The 19,201-nt window shown below is 47.1% G+C and overlaps 1 protein-coding gene across 2 annotated transcripts in view; it reads right to left on the bottom strand.

Moving 5' to 3' along the window:
* Positions 1 to 19,201, bottom strand: part of LOC139276932 (scm-like with four MBT domains protein 1) — a 65,268-nt gene that overhangs the window by 23,074 nt on the left and 22,993 nt on the right. For both annotated transcript variants that reach the window (XR_011595995.1, XM_070894930.1), the window contains exons 5-8: positions 16,508 to 16,754; positions 14,357 to 14,454; positions 13,326 to 13,427; positions 1,023 to 1,176 (exon numbers count right to left, since the gene is read on the bottom strand). Coding sequence is in view for 1 of the 2 variants with exons in the window: in XM_070894930.1 (XP_070751031.1) it covers positions 1,023 to 1,176; positions 13,326 to 13,427; positions 14,357 to 14,454; positions 16,508 to 16,754 (601 nt within the window). In the remaining variant the exon portion in view is untranslated. The remainder of the gene's footprint in view (positions 1 to 1,022; positions 1,177 to 13,325; positions 13,428 to 14,356; positions 14,455 to 16,507; positions 16,755 to 19,201) is intronic.

Raw genomic sequence — 19,201 nt, 5'->3', positions numbered from 1 at the left:
TTCTTGTTCCTATGTTCACCTCTAGTACCAAGGGCGCTTCAAGGCTACGTCTATACAATTGACTTATAATCGACAATCACACCAGATTGCAAGAGCAGTGCCCATCAGTTACTTTGCCATGGACCTTAGACATGCCAATTGGAAAATATTGGCACACATTGAATAACAATGGCGAGAAAGAAGAAGTTTTCATGAAAGGACGACTTTCAAGGGCAAGTTCACTGATACAAAGTTATTGAAGAGATCTCTCTCCAGATGCTGCTTGACCTGTTGAGTATTTCCAGCATTTTGGGTTATTATTGAGCTAGCTAAAGGCTACACCTGCCGTGCAGTTATGAAAGAACGAGATCATAGAAACTAACAGCACAGGAGGAGGCCATTGGGCTCATCATGCCTGTGCCTGCTCTGCTCAGTCCCAAACCCCCGCTTTGTGTCTGTAACCCTGTAAGTTCCTCAGCCTCATGTACCTGTCCAACTCCCTTTTAATATTATTTATGGAATCATCTTCCACCACCATTCCAGGCAAAGTGTGCCTGATCCCGGCAACTCTCGGAGTGAAAACAATTATCCTCATCTCCCCTCTAAATATTTTGCCAATGATTTTGAATCTCTGGTTATTGACCCACTCGCCAGAGGGAATAGTTTCCCGATTTACTCTATTGAAACCTCTCATCATCTTGAAAACCTCTATTAAGTCACCTCTTAACCTTCTCGGTTCCAAGGAGGACTGTCCTAACTTTTCCAACCTCTCCTCACAGCTGAAGGCCCTGGTAACCATCCTGGTAAACCCCCTCTGTACCCTTTCTAAGGCCTTTACATCTTTCCTGAAGTGTGGTGCTCAGAATTGTCCTCAATACTCCAGCTGAGGCCTAACCAGTGATTTATAAAGTTCTAGCCTGATCTCTTTGCTTATAAAAAGTTTAAAAGGGGCAATGGACCAAAACTGACTCTTGCGGAACACCACTGCAAACCATCTCCCAATCTGAAAAACATCCATCCCACCACCCTCTGCTTCCAGTCACCTTTGGGGGGAGTCAGATGCAGCCCATGTTTGAGACACCACTGGACGGGAAGGATGTTGGGATTCTTCCTGTGACACACGAAGGAGCTAACAGCACGGGCTCCATCCATTCGCACATCGTCAATTTCCACCAAGAAATACTTCTCGTCATACACCTGGAAGAAAAATACTTTGTTCAGTGAGGCTAATAACAACTCTCTGCATGATTTAAGAATAGAAAAAACAGGTTGCCTGCCTTATGGGGCTTTGTCAATCTTCCACAGGAAGCACTGTCCACAAACTGCATTGGTTCATTTTAAGCGATAGATACATTATCTAATGGATGATGCACCCAGACTTTGAGATGGAAATCACAGGGACGGATGGAGAGAGGGGAGTGCGCGGAGAATGTTTGCATTCGAAACCGAAGATGTCTCTATCAAAGTTAACTATTGTCGCTCTTCATTGCTAGTTCGCCACCAAAGCAGTAAAATGAGGTGGTGTGAAGTCTCTGTAATGTGGTTTCAACACTGGCTGAGTCGGCTAATAGGTGACTCCAGGGATGCTGCTCGACCCAACATCTGCTATTTGCAGCTTTCAGATCTCTAAGGTCACCCACCGGAGAATCATTGCGGGCCGGGGAAGGGGAGTGGAGGGGGTGAGAGTTTGGTAACTTATTTAGGCAGAGCAATGAGCGACAGATAACCTCCGGAGAGGAAGTGGTTCTGGAGAGATAGAATGTGGCACCCCGACATCTGCTCCCGAATAGATTGTGGACAGAATTATCAGCATCTAACTTGTGGGAATGGAGAACAATAACCTGCGTTTATATAGTACCTTTAAGAACCCCCTCCAAAGCAGAAATAGTAACAGAATTGCTAGGAGAGATGACCAAAAGCATTGAGAAGGCAAATTATTATTTAAATGGAAAGAAGCTACAAAATGCTGCAGTACAGGGGTCCTTGTGCATGAAACACAAAAAGTTAGTATGCAGGTACAGCAAGTAATCAGGAAGGCAAATGGAATGTTGGCCTTTATTGCAAGGGGGCTAGAGAATAAAAACAGCGAAGTCCTGCTACAACTATACAGGATCATCATCATCATAGGCTGTCCCTCGAAATCGAGGAAGACTTGCTTCCACTCTAAAAGCGAGTTCTCAGGTGGCTGTACAGTCCAATGTGGGAATGATCGTCTCTGTAACAGGAGGGACAGGCAGTGGTTGAAGGAAAGAACATAAGAAATATGAGCAGGAGTAGGCCATTTCGCCCCTCGAGCCTGCTCCGCCATTTAATAAGATCATGGCTGATCTGATCATGGACTCAGCTCCACTTCCCTGCCCGTTCCCCATAACCCTTTATTCCCTTATCGCTCAAAAATCTATCTATCTCCGCCTTAAATATATTCAATGACCCAGCCTCCACAGAGAATTTCTTAGATTTACAACCCTCAGAGAAGAAATTTCTCCTCATCTCAGTTTTAAATGGGCAGCCCCTTAATCTAAGACTATGTCCGCTAGTTTTAGTTTCCCCTATGAGTGGAAATATTCTCTCTGCATCCACCTTGTCGAGCCATATAGGAGGGAGGGTATCACTACTGCCCTGTCAAATTTGAGGTCCTTGTCTTCAAACACTCTCTTCCTCAGATGACCGAAGGCTTCGCTGGTGCACTGGAGGTGGGTGTTGGACCTCGTTATCGATATCTGCCCTTGCTGATAGTAGGCTCCCGAGGTATGAAAAATGGTCTACGTTGTTCCAAGCTGCACCGTGGATTTTGATGAACGGCGGAGTGGGGGGCCGCACCGTGGATTTTGATGACCGGGGGGGCGGGGGTGAGAGTGCTGTGTGGCGGGGGCAGATTGGTGGAGGACCTTTGTCTTACGGATGTTTAGTGTAAGGCGGATGTTTAGTGTAAAGCCCATGCTTTTGTATGCCTCGGTGAAGGTGTTGGCAATGGCTTGGAGTTCAGCCTGTGAGTGTGCGCAGACGTAAGTGTCGTCCGAGTACTGTAGTTCGATGACAGAGGATGGGACGACCTTGGATCTAGCCTGGAGGCGGCGAAGGTTGAACAGCTTCCTATTGGTTCTATAGTTTAGTTCCACTCAAGCGGGATGCTTATTGAGAGTGAGATGAAGCATTGCAGCAAGGAAGATCGAGAAGAACATTGGCACGATGACGCAGCCCTGCTTGACCCCAGTCCCGACGTGGATTGGGTCTGTGGTGGATCCATTGGTCAGGATCACGGCTTGCATGTCATCGTGGAGCAGGCGGAGGATGGCGACAAACTTTTGGGGACATCCAAAACCGAGGACGCTCCATAGTCCTTCACGGTCGACAGTGCCAAAGGCCTTTGTGAGGTCAAAGGCGGCCATGTACAAGGATTGGTGCTATTCTCTGCATTTCTCTTGTAGTTGTCGCATGGTGAAGATCATGTCCGTTGAATCCGCATTGTGACTCTGGGAGGAGCTCTTCAGCCACAGGGTATTGGTGAGGCCACACCTGGAGTACTACGTACAGTTTTGGTCTCCGTATTTAAGGAAGGATATACTTGGAGGCTGTTTAGAGAAGGTTCACGAGGTTGATTCCGGAAAGGAGGGGATTGAAAGGTTGAGCAGGTTGGGCTTCTTCTCATTGGAGTTTAGAAGAATGAGAGGTGATCTTATTGAAATGTATAAGATACTGAGGGGGCTCGACAAGGTGGATGCAGAGTTTTCACTCAAGGGGGAATCTAGAACTCGGGGGCATAGTTTCAGAATAAGGGGTCGCCCATTTAGAACTGAGATGAAGAGGAATTTCTTCTCTCAGAGGGTTGTAAATCAATGGAATTCTCTGCCCCAGAGAGCTGTGGAGGCTGGGTCATTGAATATATTTAAGGTGGAGATAGACAGATTTTTGAGCGATAAGGGAGTAAAGGGTTATGGGAAGCGGACAGGGAAGTGGAGCTGACCCCAAGATCAGATCAGCCATGATCTTATTATATGGGGGTTAAATGGCCAACTCCCGCTCCAAATTCTTATGTTCTATGTTAGGAGTTAAATTAAAAAGTAGGACCTCAAAAGTAGTAATCTCTGGATTGCTACCAGTGCCACGTGCTAATCAGAGTAGAGGGAGCAGGACAGTTAGAATAAATACGTGGCTTGAGCAGTGGTGCAAGAGGGAGGGATTCAAATTCCTGGGACATTGGAACCAGTTCTGGGGAAAGTGGGACCTGTGCAAAAGGGATGGTCTGCACTTGGGCAGGACTGGAACTGATGTCCTAGGGGTAACATTTGCTAATGCAGTTCGGGAGTGTTTAAACTAATATGGCAGGGGGATGGGAACCTATGCAGCGAGATAGGGCGAAGTAATATGGAGTCAGAAACAGATGGTAGAAAGGTAAAAAGCAATAGTGGAAGGCCGAGTAAACAAAAGCAAGAAACAAAAAGGGCCACACTACATCATAATTCTAAAAGGACAAAGGGTGTTAAAAAGACAAGCCTGAAGGCTTTGTGTCTTAATGCAAGGAGTATGTGTAATAAGGTGGATGAATTAACTGTGCAAATAGATGTTAACGGATATGATGTGATTGAGATTATGGAGACGTGGCTCCAGGATGATCAGGGCTGGGAGCTCAACATCCAGGGGTATTCAACATTCAGGAAGGATAGAATAAAAGGAAAAGGAGGTGGGGTAGCATTGCTGGTTAAAGAGGAGATTAATGCAATAGTTAGGAAGGACATTAGCTTGGATGATGTGGAATCTATATGGGTAGAGCTGCAGAACACCAAAGGGCAAAAAACGTTCGTGGGAGTTGTGTACAGACCTCCAAACAGTAGTAGTGATGTTGGGGAGGGCATCAAAGGAAATTAGGGGTGCATGCAATAAAGGTGCAGCAGTTATCATGGGTGACTTTAATATGCATATAGATTGGGCTAACCAAACTGGAAGCAATACGGTGGAGGAGGATTTCCTGGAGTGCATAAGGGATGGTTTTCTAGACCAATATGTCGAGGAACCAACTAGGGGGGAGGCCATCTTAGACTGGGTTCTGTGTAATGAGAGAGGATTAATTAGTAATCTCGTTGTGCGAGGCCCCTTGGGGAAGAGTGACCATAATATGGTGGAATTCTACATTAGGATGGAGAATGAAACAGTTAATTCAGAGACCATGGTCCAGAACTTAAAAAAGGGTAACTTTGAAGGTATGAGGCGTGAATTGGCTAGGATAGATTGGCGAATGATACTTAAGGGGTTGACAGTGGATGGGCAATGGCAGACATTTAGAGACCGCATGGATGAATTACAACAATTGTACATCCCTGTCTGGCGTAAAAATAAAAATGGGAAGATGGCTCAACCATGGCTATCAAGGAAAATCTGGGATAGTATTAAAGCCAAGGAAGTGGCATACAAATTGGCCAGAAATAGCAGTGAACCTGGGGACTGGGAGAAATTTAGAACTCAGCAGAGGAGGACAAAGGGTTTGATTAGGGCAGGGAAAATAGAGTACGAGAGGAAGCTTGCAGGGAACATTAAGACGGACTGCAAAAGTTTCTATAGGTATGTAAAGAGAAAAAGGTTAGTAAAGACAAACGTAGGTCCCCTGCAGTCAGAATCAGGGGAAGTCATAATGGGGAACAAAGAAATGGCAGACCAATTGAACAAGTACTTTGGTTCAGTATTCACTAAGGAGGACACAAACAACCTTCCGGATATAAAAGGGGTCAGAGGGTCTAGTAAGGAGAAGGAACTGAGGGAAATCCTTATTAGTCGGGAAATTGTGTTGGGGAAATTGATGGGATTGAAGGCCGATAAATCCCCAGGGCCTGATGGACTGCATCCCAGATTACTTAAGGAGGTGATCTTGGAAATAGCGGATGCATTGACAGTCATTTTCCAACATTCCATAGACTCTGGATCAGTTCCTATCGAGTGGAGGGTAGCCAATGTAACCCCACTTTTTAAAAAAGGAGGGAGCGAGAAAACAGGGAATTATAGACCAGTCAGCCTGACATCAGTAGTGGGTAAAATGATGGAATCAATTATTAAGGATGTCATAGCAGCGCATTTGGAAAGAGGTGACATGATAGGTCCAAGTCAGCATGGATTTGTGAAAGGGAAATCATGCTTGACAAATCTTCTGGAATTTTTTGAGGATGTTTCCAGTAGAGTGGACAAGGGAGAACCAGTTGATGTGGTATATTTGGACTTTCAGAAGGCTTTCGACAAGGTCCCACACAAGAGATTAATGTGCAAAGTTAAAGCACATGGGATTGGGGGTAGTGTGCTGACATGGATTGAGAACTGGTTGTCAGACAGGAAGCAAAGAGTAGGAGTAAATGGGAACTTTTCAGAATGGCAGGCAGTGACTAGTGGGGTACCGCAAGGTTCTGTGCTGGGGCCCCAGCTGTTTACATTGTACATTAATGATTTGGACGAGGGGATTAAATGTAGTATCTCCAAATTTGCGGATGACACTAAGTTGAGTGGCAGTGTGAGCTGCGAGGAGGATGCTATGAGGCTGCAGAGTGACTTGGATAGGTTAGGTGAGTGGGCAAATGCATGACAGATGAAGTATAATGTGGATAAATGTGAGGTTATCCACTTTGGTGGTAAAAACTGAGAGACAGACTATTATCTGAATGGTGACAGATTAGGAAAAGGGTAGGTGCAACGAGACCTGGGTGTCATGGTACATCAGTCATTGAAGGTTGGCATGCAGGTACAACAGGCGGTTAAGAAAGCAAATGGCATGTTGGCCTTCATAGCGAGGGGATTGAGTACAGGGGCAGGGAGGTGTTACTACAGTTGTACAGCGCCTTGGTGAGGCCACACCTGGAGTATGGTGTACAGTTTTGGTCTCCTAACTTGAGGAAGGACATTCTTGCTATTGAGGGAGTGCAGCGAAGGTTCACCAGAGTGATTCCCGGGATTGCGGGACTGACATATCAAGAAAGACTGGATCAACTGGGCTTGTATTCACTGGAGTTCAGAAGAATGAGAGGGGATCTCATAGAAACGTTTAAAATTCTGACGGGTTTAGAAGGTTAGATGCAGGAAGAATGTCCCCAATGTTGGGGAAGTCCAGAACCAGGGGTCACAGTCTAAGGATAAGGGGTAAGCCATTTAGGACTGAGATGAGGAGAAACTTCTTCACCCAGAGAGTGGTGAACCTGTGGAATTCTCTACCACAGAAAGTTGTTGAGGCCAATTCACTAAATATATTCAAAAAGGAGTTAGATATAGTCCTTACTACTAGGGGGATCAAGGAGTATGGCGAGAAAGCAGGAATGGGGGACTGAGGTTGCATGTTCAGTCATGAACTCATTGAATGGCGGTGCAGGCTCGAAGGGCCGAATGGCCTACTCCTGCACCTATTTTCTATGTTTCTATGTTCTTATGTTCAAAGACAGAGAGAGAAAAGTGACAAAGTATTGGTTTTATGGGAGACAGAAGTCCAGAGCAGAGTCTGTGGAGCACAGACTTACTCTCTAGCCTTTGGCCCTCCATTCAGCACATTAAGTTTGCACCTGTCGATCTGCTCAATCACTCCCTCATTCCCAATTTGGATATTGGTGTCCTCAGCAAAACCATTACTTTCTCCCATCCTAGGCATTCCCCTGGTATGCTCTCCATCTTCGCGCCCTCAAATACAGGAATGCAGGCTTGAGCGTATCTGGCGCACTATCGGGCCCTGCTCTCGTCTGCCAAAACAGTCCATTTTCAGGAATCATCCTAGAAAGCAAACACAGCGCATGCTTCTTTTCTCTACTACCAACCGTCTCCGCCAACCCCACCGTCTCCCCTTCAAACCCCACCCTCTCCCAGTGCAAGCAGCTCACGTACTTTTATGTCAGCAAGATATAGGTCATCAATCGGTTGCCTCTGCTGCTTCCAACTTTCTCTTGTCGACTTCTCTTCCACTTTCATGGAGTTATGTCTGGACTTCCCCCAAGGACCGATTCGTGGCCCACTCTCATCTACCTGCTGCCCCTTAGTGATATCATCCACAGATATGAAGTCATTTTCCACATGCACACTGATGATACCCAGCTGTCTCTCCACCACCTCACTGCAGTGCCTCCACCCTGTCACACTGTTTTTCTAACATCCAGTCTTGGATGAGGCATAATTTCCTCCAGTTAAACAAAGCGAAAACTAAAGCCAGTGGAGGTCGGGGGAGGGACAGGTCGGGGGAGGGGCAGAGGAGGCAGGGAGCAGGTGGAGAGGAGGCAGGGAGCAGGTGGAGAGGAGGTCGGGAGCAAGGGGAGGGGGAGAGGAGGGCCAGGGGAGGGGAAGAGGAGGGCCAGGGGAGGGGAAGAGGAGGGCCAGGGGAGGGGAAGAGGAGGGCCAGGGGAGGGGGAGAGCACGGCCATTGGAGGGAAATCATGTTTGACAAATTTGCTGGAGTTCTTTGAGGATGTAACGAGCAGGGTGGATAAGGGGGAACCAGTGGATGTGGTGTATTTGGATTTCCAGAAGGCATTCGATAAGGTGCCACATAAAAGGTTACTGCGCAAGATAAAAGTCCATGGGGTTCGGGGTAATATATTAGCATGGATAGAGGATTGGCTAACTGACAGGAAGTCAGGATAAATGGGTCATTTTCCGGTTGGCAAACAGTGACTAGTGGGGTGCTGCAGGGATCGGTGTTGGGGCCTCAACTTTTTAAAATCTATATTGATGACTTGGATGAAGGGACCGAGTGTAATGTAGCCAAGTTTGCTGATGATACAAAGATGGTGGGAAAGCAAATTGTGAGGAGGGCACAAAAAATCTGCAAAGGAAGTGGGCAAAAATTTAGCAGATGGAGTATAATGTGGGAAAATGTGTGGTTATCCACTTTGGCAGAAAAAATAGAAAAGCAAATTATTATTTAAATGGAGAAACATTGCAAAGTGCTGCAGTGCAGAGGGACCTGGGGGTCCTTGTGCATGAAACACAAAATGTTAGTATGCAGGTACAGCAAGTAATCAGGAAGGCAAATGGAATGTTGACCTTTATTGCAAGGGGGATGGAGTATAAAAGCAGAGAGGTTCTGCTACAACTGTACAAGGTATTGGTGAGGCCACACCTGGAGTACAGCGTACAGTTTTAGTCCCCGTATTTAAGGAAGGAGATACTTACATTGGCGGCTGTTCAGAGAAGGTTCACTAGGTTGGTTCCGGAGATGAGGGAGTTGATTTATGAAGACAAGTTGAGTAGGTTGGGCCTATACTCAATGGAGTTCAGAAGAATGAGAGGTGATCTTATCGAAACGTATAAGATAATGAGGGGCTCAACAAGGTGGATGCACAGAGGATATTTCCATTCAGGGGAAACTAAAACCAGGCGGCAAAGTCTCAGAATAAGGGGCCGCCCATTTAAAACTGAGATGAGAGCATCAGGGTAATGTGTGTGTGGAGGTGGAAGATGTTGGTATGGTTCTTAATGAATACTTTGCGTCTGTTTTCACAAAGGAAAGGGGCAATGAAGATACTGCTATCGAGGAGAAGTGTGACATTCTGGTTGAAATAAACATAGTGAGAGAGGAGGTATGAAAGGGTTTAGCGGCTTTGAAAGTGGATAAGTCCCCAGGCCCGGATGAAATGCATCCCAGGGTGTTGAGTGAGGCAAAAGGGAAAATAACAGCGGCCTTGACCATCATTTTCCAGTTCTCTTTGGACTCAGGCACGATGCTGGAGGACTGCTAATGTAGTACCCTTGTTAAGAAGGGAGAAATGGATAGACCTAGTAATTACAGGCCTGTCAGCCTAACCTCAGTGGTGGGAAAATTATTTGAAAAAATCCTGAAGGACAGGATAAATCTACATTTAGAAAGGCAAGGATTAATCAGGGACAGTCAGCACAGCTTTGTTAAGGGAAGATCGTGTTTGACGAAGCTAATTTAATTTTTCGAGGAGGTAGCCAGGAGGGTACTGTGGACTTTAGCAAAGCTTTTGATAAGGTCCCACTTGGCAGACTGGTCATGAAGGTTAAAGCCCATGGGATCCAGGGCAAGGTGGCAAGTTGGATCCAAAATTGGCTTGGAGGTAGGAAGCAAAGGGTAATGGTTGATGGATGTTTTTGTGACTGGAAGGATGTTTCCAGTAGGGTTCCACAGGGCTCAGTACTGGGTCCCTTAGTTTTTGTGGTATACATTAATGATCTAGATTTGAATATAGGGGGTAGTTTGTAGATGACACGAAAATTGGATGAGTGGTTGATACTGAAGAGGAAAGTCATGGACTGCAGGAGGATATCAATCTACTGGTCGGATGGGCAGAGCAGTGGCAAATGGAATTTAATTCGGAGAAGTGTGAGGTAATGCTTGGGGAGGGCTAATAAGGAAAGGGTATACATATTAAGCGGTAGGCCACTTAGAAGTGCAGATGAACAAAGGGACCTTGGAGTACTTGTCCACAGATCACTGAAAGTAACAGGCCAGGTAGATAAGGTGGTTAAGAAGGCATACGGAATGCTTGCCTTTATTGGCCGAGTCATAGAATACAAGAGCAGGGAGGTTATGCTTAAATTGTACAACACACTGGTTAGGTCACAGCTGGAATACTGCGTGCAGTTCTGGTCACCGTATTATAGGAAGGACGTGATTGGACTGGAGATGGTGCAGAGGAGATTTACGAGGATGCTGCCTGGAATGGAAAATCTTAGCTATGAGGACAGATTGGATAGGCTGGGTTTGTTCTCCTTGGAACAGAGGAGGAAGAGAGGAGACCTCGTTGAGGTGTATAAAATTTTGACTGGCCCGAATATAGTAGATAGCAAGCGCCTACTTCCCTTGGTGGAAGTGTCAATTACGAGAGGGCATAGGCTTAAGGTGGTTGGTGGACGCTTTAGAGGGGATTTGAGGGGAAGCTTCTTCACACAGAGGGTTGTGGAGGTCTGGAACTAACTGCCGGGATGGGTGGTAGAGGCAGAACCCCTCACCACATTAAAAGATGCTCGGATGGGCACTTGAAGTGCCATAACCTGCAGTGTACGGACCTAGAGCTAGTAAGTGGGATTAGACTGGATAACCTCTTATTGGCTGCCGCAGATACAATGGTAAGTACCGCAGAGAATCTAATACGGCCAGGGTGATCTCCTGGACTAGTTTCAATCGCCTGGATGGGTTGGAGAGAAATTTTCCCAGATTTTTTTCCCCAATTGGCCTGGGTTTTTATCTGTTTTTTTTGCCTCTCCCAGGAGATAGCATGGCTCCACGTGGGGTGGAGTGTAGAATGTTGCGGTGCAGGGGGTGTCGCAGATGTGTGGGGAAGGCTGGTTGGGCTGGGTGCTCTTTCTCTTCTCTGGATTTAATTCCATTTGCCATTGTTCTGCCCACCTGACCAGTCCATTGATATTTTCCTGCAGTCTATAGCTTTCTTCTTCAATTTCAACCACACGGCCAATTTTTGAATCATCAGCAAACTTGTTAATCATATCCTCTACATTCAAGTCTAAATCATTGATAAACCACAAAAAGCAAGTGTCCTAGTACTGAGCCCTGCGGAACCCCACTGGAAACAGCCTTCCAGTCACAAAAACACCCATCAACCATTACCCCTTGCTTCCTGCCTCTGAGCCAATTTTGGATCCAACTTGTCACTTTGCCTTGGATCCCATAGGCTTTTACTTTCATGACCAATCTGCCATGTGGCACCTTATCAAAAGCTTGCTAAAATCCATATGCACTACATCACATGCACTGCCCTCATCGACCCCCCTTGTTACCTCCTCAAAAACTTCAATCAAGTTAGTCAATCACGACCTTCCCTTAACTTAACAAATCCATGCTGATTGTCCCTGATTAATCCGTGTCTTTCTAAATGAAGATTTATCCTGTCCCTCAGAATTTTTTCCAATAATTTTCCTACCACTATGGTTAGGCTGACTGTAATTACTCGGTCTGTCCCGTTCTCCCTTTTTAAACAAAGACACAACATTAGCAGTCCTCCAGCCCTCTAGCACCACACCTGTAGTCAGAGGATTGGAAAATTATGGTCAGAGCCTCTGCTATTTTCTCTCTTGCTTCTCAACAGCCTGGGATACATTTAATCTGGGCCTGGGGAATTATCCACTATCAAAGTTGCTAACCCCCTTAATATTTCCTCTCTCACTATGTTTATTTCATCTAATATTTCACACTCCTCCTCCTTCCGGATTACAATGTTTGCATCGTTCCTCTCCTTTGTGAAAACAGACACAAAGTATTCATTAAAATGCACATCCACGTCTTCTGCCTCCACACACAGATTACCTTTATACTCCCTTATAGGCCCTATTCTTTATGGTTCTGGTCTCCATATTATAAAAAAGATATAGAGGCATTGGAGAAGGTGCAAAAAGATTCACAAGGATTATTCCATAACTGAGAGGTTATAACGATCAGAAAAGGATGAACAGGCTAGGGCTTTTTTCTCTCGAAAAGAGGTGACCTGATAGAGGTCATTAAGAATATGAAGAGGTTTGTTAGAGTAGATGTAGAAAAGATAATTCCACTTGCAGGCAAGACCAGAACTCGGAGCCATAAATATAAGGTAGTCACTAATAAATCCAATAGGGAATATGGGAGAAACTTCTTTGCCCAGACAGTAGTGAGAATGTGGAACTTGCTGCCATAGGAAGTGGTTGAGGTGAATAGTATAATGCATTTAAGGGGAAGTAAGCTAAGTACATGAGGGAGAAAGGAATAGAAGGATATGCTGATAGGGTGAGATGAAGAGGAGAGGGAAGAAGCTAGTGTGGAGTGTATACACTGGCATGGATCAGTGGAGTTGAATGGCCCGTTTCTGTTCTGTACGTTCAATGTAATTCTATGAATGAATGAAAGAAGCACTGACCACACTCGACCAGCTCCGTTAGGTGGGCCACATCGTCTGCATGCCCGACACGAGACTCCCAAAGCAAGCACTCTATTCAGAACTCCTACACGGCAGGCGAGCCCAAGGTGGGCAGAGGAAACGTTTCAAGGACACCCTCAAAGCCTTCTTGATAAAGTGCAACATCCTCACCGGCACATGGAAATCCCTGGCCAAAGACCGCCCAAAGTGCAGGAAGAGCATCTGGGAGGGTGCTGAGCACCTCGAGTCTCGTCGCTGAGAGCAGGCGGAGGACAAACACAGGCAGCGGAAGGAGTGTGCGGCAACCCAGACTCCCCACCCACCCTTTCCTTCAACAACTGTCTGTCCTACCTGTGAGAGAGACTGTAATTCCCGTATTGGACTGTACAGTCACCTGAGAACTCACTTTTGGAGGGGAAGTAAGTCTTCCTCGATTTCACGGGACTGCCGATGATGACGGGATGACGATGAATGAAACACAGGTTTGCACTTGTTCCGATCCGATAATGTGACTACAGTGTAGCTCACCTTAGTGACAGTGGCAGGGCTGATGCAAAAGGGCTTGGCTGGATTCACAGCTTCTAACTTCATTCCGACATGGAAAGAATGTTCGCCAATTTCACACTGATCCTGAGAAACACACAAGATGAAAAGAGCTTCAGAAACATCTCTAAGCACTTCTCATTACATATTTTAACAACCTTTAGAGGGGTCCTAATGGTCTTTTATATCTGAATGATTATCATCTACCAGAGTGTAGTAATAAAAAGTTAGTCTCAGTAATTTAACAATTCAAATACCAGTCAGGCGGGACACAGACGGTGCAGATTGACTGTTAAATAGTTTCTTTTTATTTATTAAATGAATGCATTTCTCTTTTTGTGAGTTAATATGTGCAATAGTATTTCTCATTTCATGTTCCCACCACTCTCTGAGTAAAGAACTTTCTCCCATATTCCCGGTTGGATTTATTAGTGACTGTCTTGCATTTATGGTCCCTAATTCTGGTCTCACCTGCAAGTGGAAATATCTTCTCTACATCGATCCCATGAAACCCTTTCATATTCTTAAAGATTAGTATCTCTCTCCATCTCTGATATTATAGTTACTGGAGCAAGAGAAGGGTAAGGGAAATGAGCAGAGAAGTGCCATTGGAAGAGGTGGTTCAAAACAGTGGCACAGATTTGATGGACCAAATGGCCTGTTTCTGTGCTAGGATTTTACACAGCAGTTTGATGAAGATTCATACTAGTTTCAGTCACTGTGCTCACATAATCTTATAAAATCAAAATATAAACCTAGGAACAGCAAGGGACCAAGGCTGACCCTGACACATGTCGCGATAACATGTACTCATAGACGCGCATGGACACGCACACCCAATAGCACACAAAGACCAGAATCCACACATTGCAGCAGCCACAAACTCTGCAAGGGACACCCACCCATACACCCACCCTGGCAGGGACGCTCGACAGAAATATACCAACAAGAAAAGCTGCTGCTGGTTCTCTCTCTGGTGTTGATCAGACACAGTATCTGGATATAGTCACACTTACTTTAAACACCTGTGGGGGGTCAGGCGAGCTCCTAGTCTCCTCTGCAACAGTCTGTAGGACAGCTTGCCATTCCTCCTCACTCAGCAATGACCTGATGACTAAACAAATTCCAACTGCTTTACAAAAGCATTATTTGTTCCCGTCATTTCATTAGTGCAATTCTCTTTCTAGAAATGTCTTTGAAAGGTTAATAGAAGAACTCGATACAAAACAGATTATAACTTTTTGCAATTCTTTATTGTCACTAAAACTGACATAAACTGAAACAAACACCCCGTGTTTTTGGAGTTAGGTCTGCTGCATTTCAACAATGACTGTTTCCCAGCAAGTCTCGTGTCAAGCTGTATGCTGCCCACCCTCTGGCTCCGAGTTTAAATGTTCGCCTGTATCTCAGGGTCAGAGAGATGGAACAGAAGCTTTGCTAGAACCACAGTCACCCTCACAAACTTTTAACCCTCTGGACATCGATGGGAGGGTTAAGGCACTGGAGAAGTGTGTTTCAAAGCACCAAATAGCTTTTTCTCATCTTTCTTTTCTTATTCCTCCACAATATTCTGACCAAATTTTAGTTACATGAAATATTCTGTGCTGTATCATTCGATGATTCCACAATTTAAATAAAAGTTTGACTTGCACCACATTTTTAGGTCGAATTATAGTTTTCGGCCAAGTCACAAGGCAATGGTGAACTCAATAGTTCTCATAAATTTCAATCAGTCCCCCCATGCTGGGGTCCCGAGCATATCCTCCCCCTCGTTGGGGTCCCTTTCCCCTCCCATGTTGGGGCCCCCGAGACCCCACCCCTCGTATTGCAGCCCCCACATACAGGGAACGTCCCAGGTTCCATCCTCATACTGCAGGGTCAGCCGGTTTGGCGGGTGTGTCAGTGAAGACACTGCAACAGGCCTCAGTATCCGTTAAGCAAGAGGAAGGGAGATAATTGGTCAGGCTCCGAATCCCGATCCCCATTCAGGGATACCTGCTGGAAAGGGTGTGATGTGATGAAGACAGGATCAGACTCAGCTGTGATTTACACCCACAATTCAATAGATTGACAATACTTGCTGTCCAAGGTTACAAAGAAGGAAACGTGACTAGAGTCAAACGGGACCAGGGACCGCGACTACAGTCAGATGGGCCCAGGGAACACGACTAGTCACACGGGCCCAGGGAATGCGACTACAGTCAGACGGGACCAGGGACCGCGACTACAGTCAGACGGGCCCAGGGAACGCGACCTCAGTCAGACGAGCCCAGGGAACGCGACTACAGTCAGACGGGCCCAGGGAACGCGACTACAGTCACACGGGCCCAGGGAACGCGACCTCAGTCAGACGAGCCCAGGGAACGCGACCTCAGTCAGACGAGCCCAGGGAACGCGACCTCAGTCAGACGGGCCCAGGGAACACGACTACAGTCAGACGAGCCCAGGGAACGCGACCTCAGTCAGACGAGCCCAGGGAACGCGACCTCAGTCAGACGAGCCCAGGGAACGCGACTACAGTCAGACGGGCCCAGGGAACGCGACTAGTCAGACGGGCCCAGGGAACGCGACTAGTCAGACGGGCCCAGGGAACGCGACTACAGTCAGACGAGCCCAGGGAACGCGACCTCAGTCAGACGGGCCCAGGGAACGCGACTACAGTCAGACGGGCCCAGGGAACGCGACTACAGCCAGACGGGCCCAGGGAACGCGACTACAGTCAGACGGGCCCAGGGAACGCGACTACAGTCAGACGGGCCCAGGGAACGCGACTACAGTCAGACGGGCCCAGGGAACGCGACTACAGTCAGACGGGCCCAGGGAACGCGACTACAGTCAGACGGGCCCAGGGAACGCGACTACAGTCAGGCGGGCCCAGGGAACGCGACTACAGTCAGGCGGGCCCAGGGAACGCGACTACAGTCAGGCAGGCCCGGGGACCGCGACTACAGTCAGACGGGGCCTGGGGACGCGACTACAGTCAGGCGGGCCCGGGGACCGCGACTACAGTCAGACGGGGCCTGGGGCCGCTACTACAGTCAGATGGGGCCAGGGAACGCGACTACAGTCAGACGGGGCCAGGGAACGCAACTACAGTCAGACGGGCCCGGGGAACGCGACTACAGTCAGACGGAGCCAGGGAACGTGACTAGAGTAACTGTACAAACCTGTAGGGGGCCGGCGCGCATATCCTTGCTTTTCAGCCCAACCGAGCGGATGTAGACGGGAGTCAAGGTAGAACAGCCACTGGTTGAACATCTTAGTGTTTTTTACGCCTTCGTAACGAAGATGTAATCTTCCGCCAAAGTTTTCTTCAACAACAATGATCCAGGACTCCAAGGGATTGAGCGAGTCTTGGAGTTCAAACTGTGATCCTGGTGTGATGAGGTCCAGAGGGTTCTTACCGCGATTGGGCTAAAGTAAAAATCAAACAAAAAGGAAAGCCGATTGTATTGTTTGTTTTATCTCTCTCCTCCATTAAATGTCTATCTGCGAGTAAATATGCAGAAGTGGATCTCCTGACAGTTATGTGGTGAATCCAACAGCTACTAGTCACAGGTCACATTACACTTCAACTGAATTATCAGATCACAAGTCATGTATGACTTTTTTCATTTCCTTCCCATTCCTCTCAACAATCTTATTCTTTTATATCACTATTAAAAACTAATTTTCCAATTTAACAAGAACTCTCCCTCTCATACTAAGGAGAGAGAAGACAGCAAATGCAGGAAAGGAGCTGCTTACTCGCAAGTTATGCTGCAATACTGGGAACAAGTGGCAGGGCAAGAGCGATGATTATGAGCATTTAATTCCAAACCAAAAACTCTATGAAATGCTAACTCAAGAATTCAACGGTTTACTGACAGGAGAAGAGTTGGAGAGTTGGAGAGTTGACCAAAAGCAAAGCAAGTTTGGAGGAGGCTTTGAAGCAGAGACGAGAAAGCAAGGCAGAGGCATGGGGAGAGTATTCCAGAGCATGAGACTGAGACAGCTGAAGGCTACACACCAAAGGTGAAGTGGGGGGATACAAATGAGGGCATTGTTGGCAGAGCATAGGACACCCATTGGCACCTGGAGCTGCAGGATGTTACAGAGAGTGGGAAAGCCATAGAGAGAATGGCAGACATTGGAATTCAGTGGATGGGTGGCAAGGAGATAATGGAGGCTGTCGATGACACGGTGATAGAATTGGGGGAAAGGATGCAGATGGTATATTTCTGTATTAATGTACGGAAGGGAGTATTGAAGGCATAGGAGGGTTTAAGCAGCAGTAGCAATGAGATAGGAGTGGAGTTAGGTGATGTTGTGGAGGTGGAAATAGACAGTCTATGTGACTGGAAGGATATACATAAGAACATAAGAAATAGGAACAGGAGTAGGCCATTTGGACCCTCAAGCCTGCCATTTAATAAGATCATGGCCGATTTGATCATGGACTCAACTCCACCTCCCTGTAGGCTCCCCATAACCCTTGACTCCCTTATCGCTCAAAAATCTGTCTATCTCCGCTTTTAAATATATTCAATGACCCAGCCTCCACAGCTCTCTGGGGTAGTGAATTCCAAAGATTCACGACCCTCAGGAGAAGAAATTCCTCCTCATCTCCATTTTAAAAGGGTGACCTCTTCTTCTCAAACTATGCCCCCTAGTTCTAGATTCTCTCACGAGGGAAAACATCCTCTCTGCATCTACCCTGTCAAGCCCCCTCAGTATTTTATACGTTTCAGTAAGATTACCTCTCATTCTTCTAAACTTGAGTATAGACCCAACCTGCTCAACCTTTCTTCATAAGACAACCCCTTCATCCCAGGAATCAAGCGAGTGAACCTTCTCTGAAGTGCCTCCAATGCAAGTATATCCTTCCTTAAATACGGAGACCAGAACTGTACGCAGTACTCCAGGTGTGGCCTCACCAATAACCTGTACAGGACTTCCCTGCTTTTATACTCTATCCCCCTTGCAATAAAGGCCAACATTCCATTTGCCTTCCTGATTACTTGCTGTACCTGCATATTAACTTTTTGTGTTTCATACACAAGGGCCTCCAGGTCACTCTGTACCGCAGCATTTTGTAATCTCTCCCCATTTAAATAATAATTTGCTTTTTTATTTTTCTTACCAAAGTGGATAACCTCACAGTTTTCCACATTCTACTCCATTTGCCAAATTTTTGCCCACTCACATAGCCTATCTATATCCGTTTGCAGATTCTTTGCGTCCTCCTCACAATTTACTTTCCCACCTTTCATTGGGGTCTCTCTCTCTCTCTGTCAGTGTCTCTCTCTCTCTCTCTGTCTGTCAGTGTGTCTCTCTCTCTCTCTCTGTCTGTCTGTGTCAGTGTCTCTCTCTCTGTCTGTCAGTATCTATGTGTTTCTGACAGCGAGGTGGGGTGTGGGGGGGGGAGGTGGAGGGGAGGGGGAGAGGAGAGGGATGGGGTGGGGGAGAGGAGAGGGGGGGGGAAGAGGAGGGAGGGGGTGAGAGGAGAGGGATGGGGGGAAAGGGGGGAGGGAGGGGGGGAGAGGGGAGGGAGGGAGGGGGGGAGGGGGAGGGGGAGAGGAGAGGGAGGGGGGAGAGGAGAGGGAGGGGGGAGAGGAGAGGGAGGGGGGAGAGGAGAGGGAGGGGGGAGAGGAGAGGGAGGGGGGGAGAGGAGAGGGAGGGGGGGAGAGGAGAGGGAGGGGGGGAGAGGAGAGGGAGAGGAGGGGGAAGAGTGGAGAGGGAGAGGAGGGGGGGGAAGAGTGGAGAGGGGGGGAGAGGAGAGGAGAGGGAGGGAGGGAAGAGAGAGGAGAGGAAAGGAAAGGGAGGAGGAGAGGAAGGGAGGAGGAGAGGAAGGGAGGAGGAGAGGAAGGGAGGAGGAGAGG

Source organism: Pristiophorus japonicus, chromosome 12 (genome assembly GCF_044704955.1).
Source record: "Pristiophorus japonicus isolate sPriJap1 chromosome 12, sPriJap1.hap1, whole genome shotgun sequence".
Taxonomy (NCBI): domain Eukaryota; kingdom Metazoa; phylum Chordata; class Chondrichthyes; family Pristiophoridae; genus Pristiophorus; species Pristiophorus japonicus.
The sequence above is the reverse complement of the archived record's forward strand: the minus strand, read 5'-3'. Positions and strand labels throughout refer to the sequence as shown.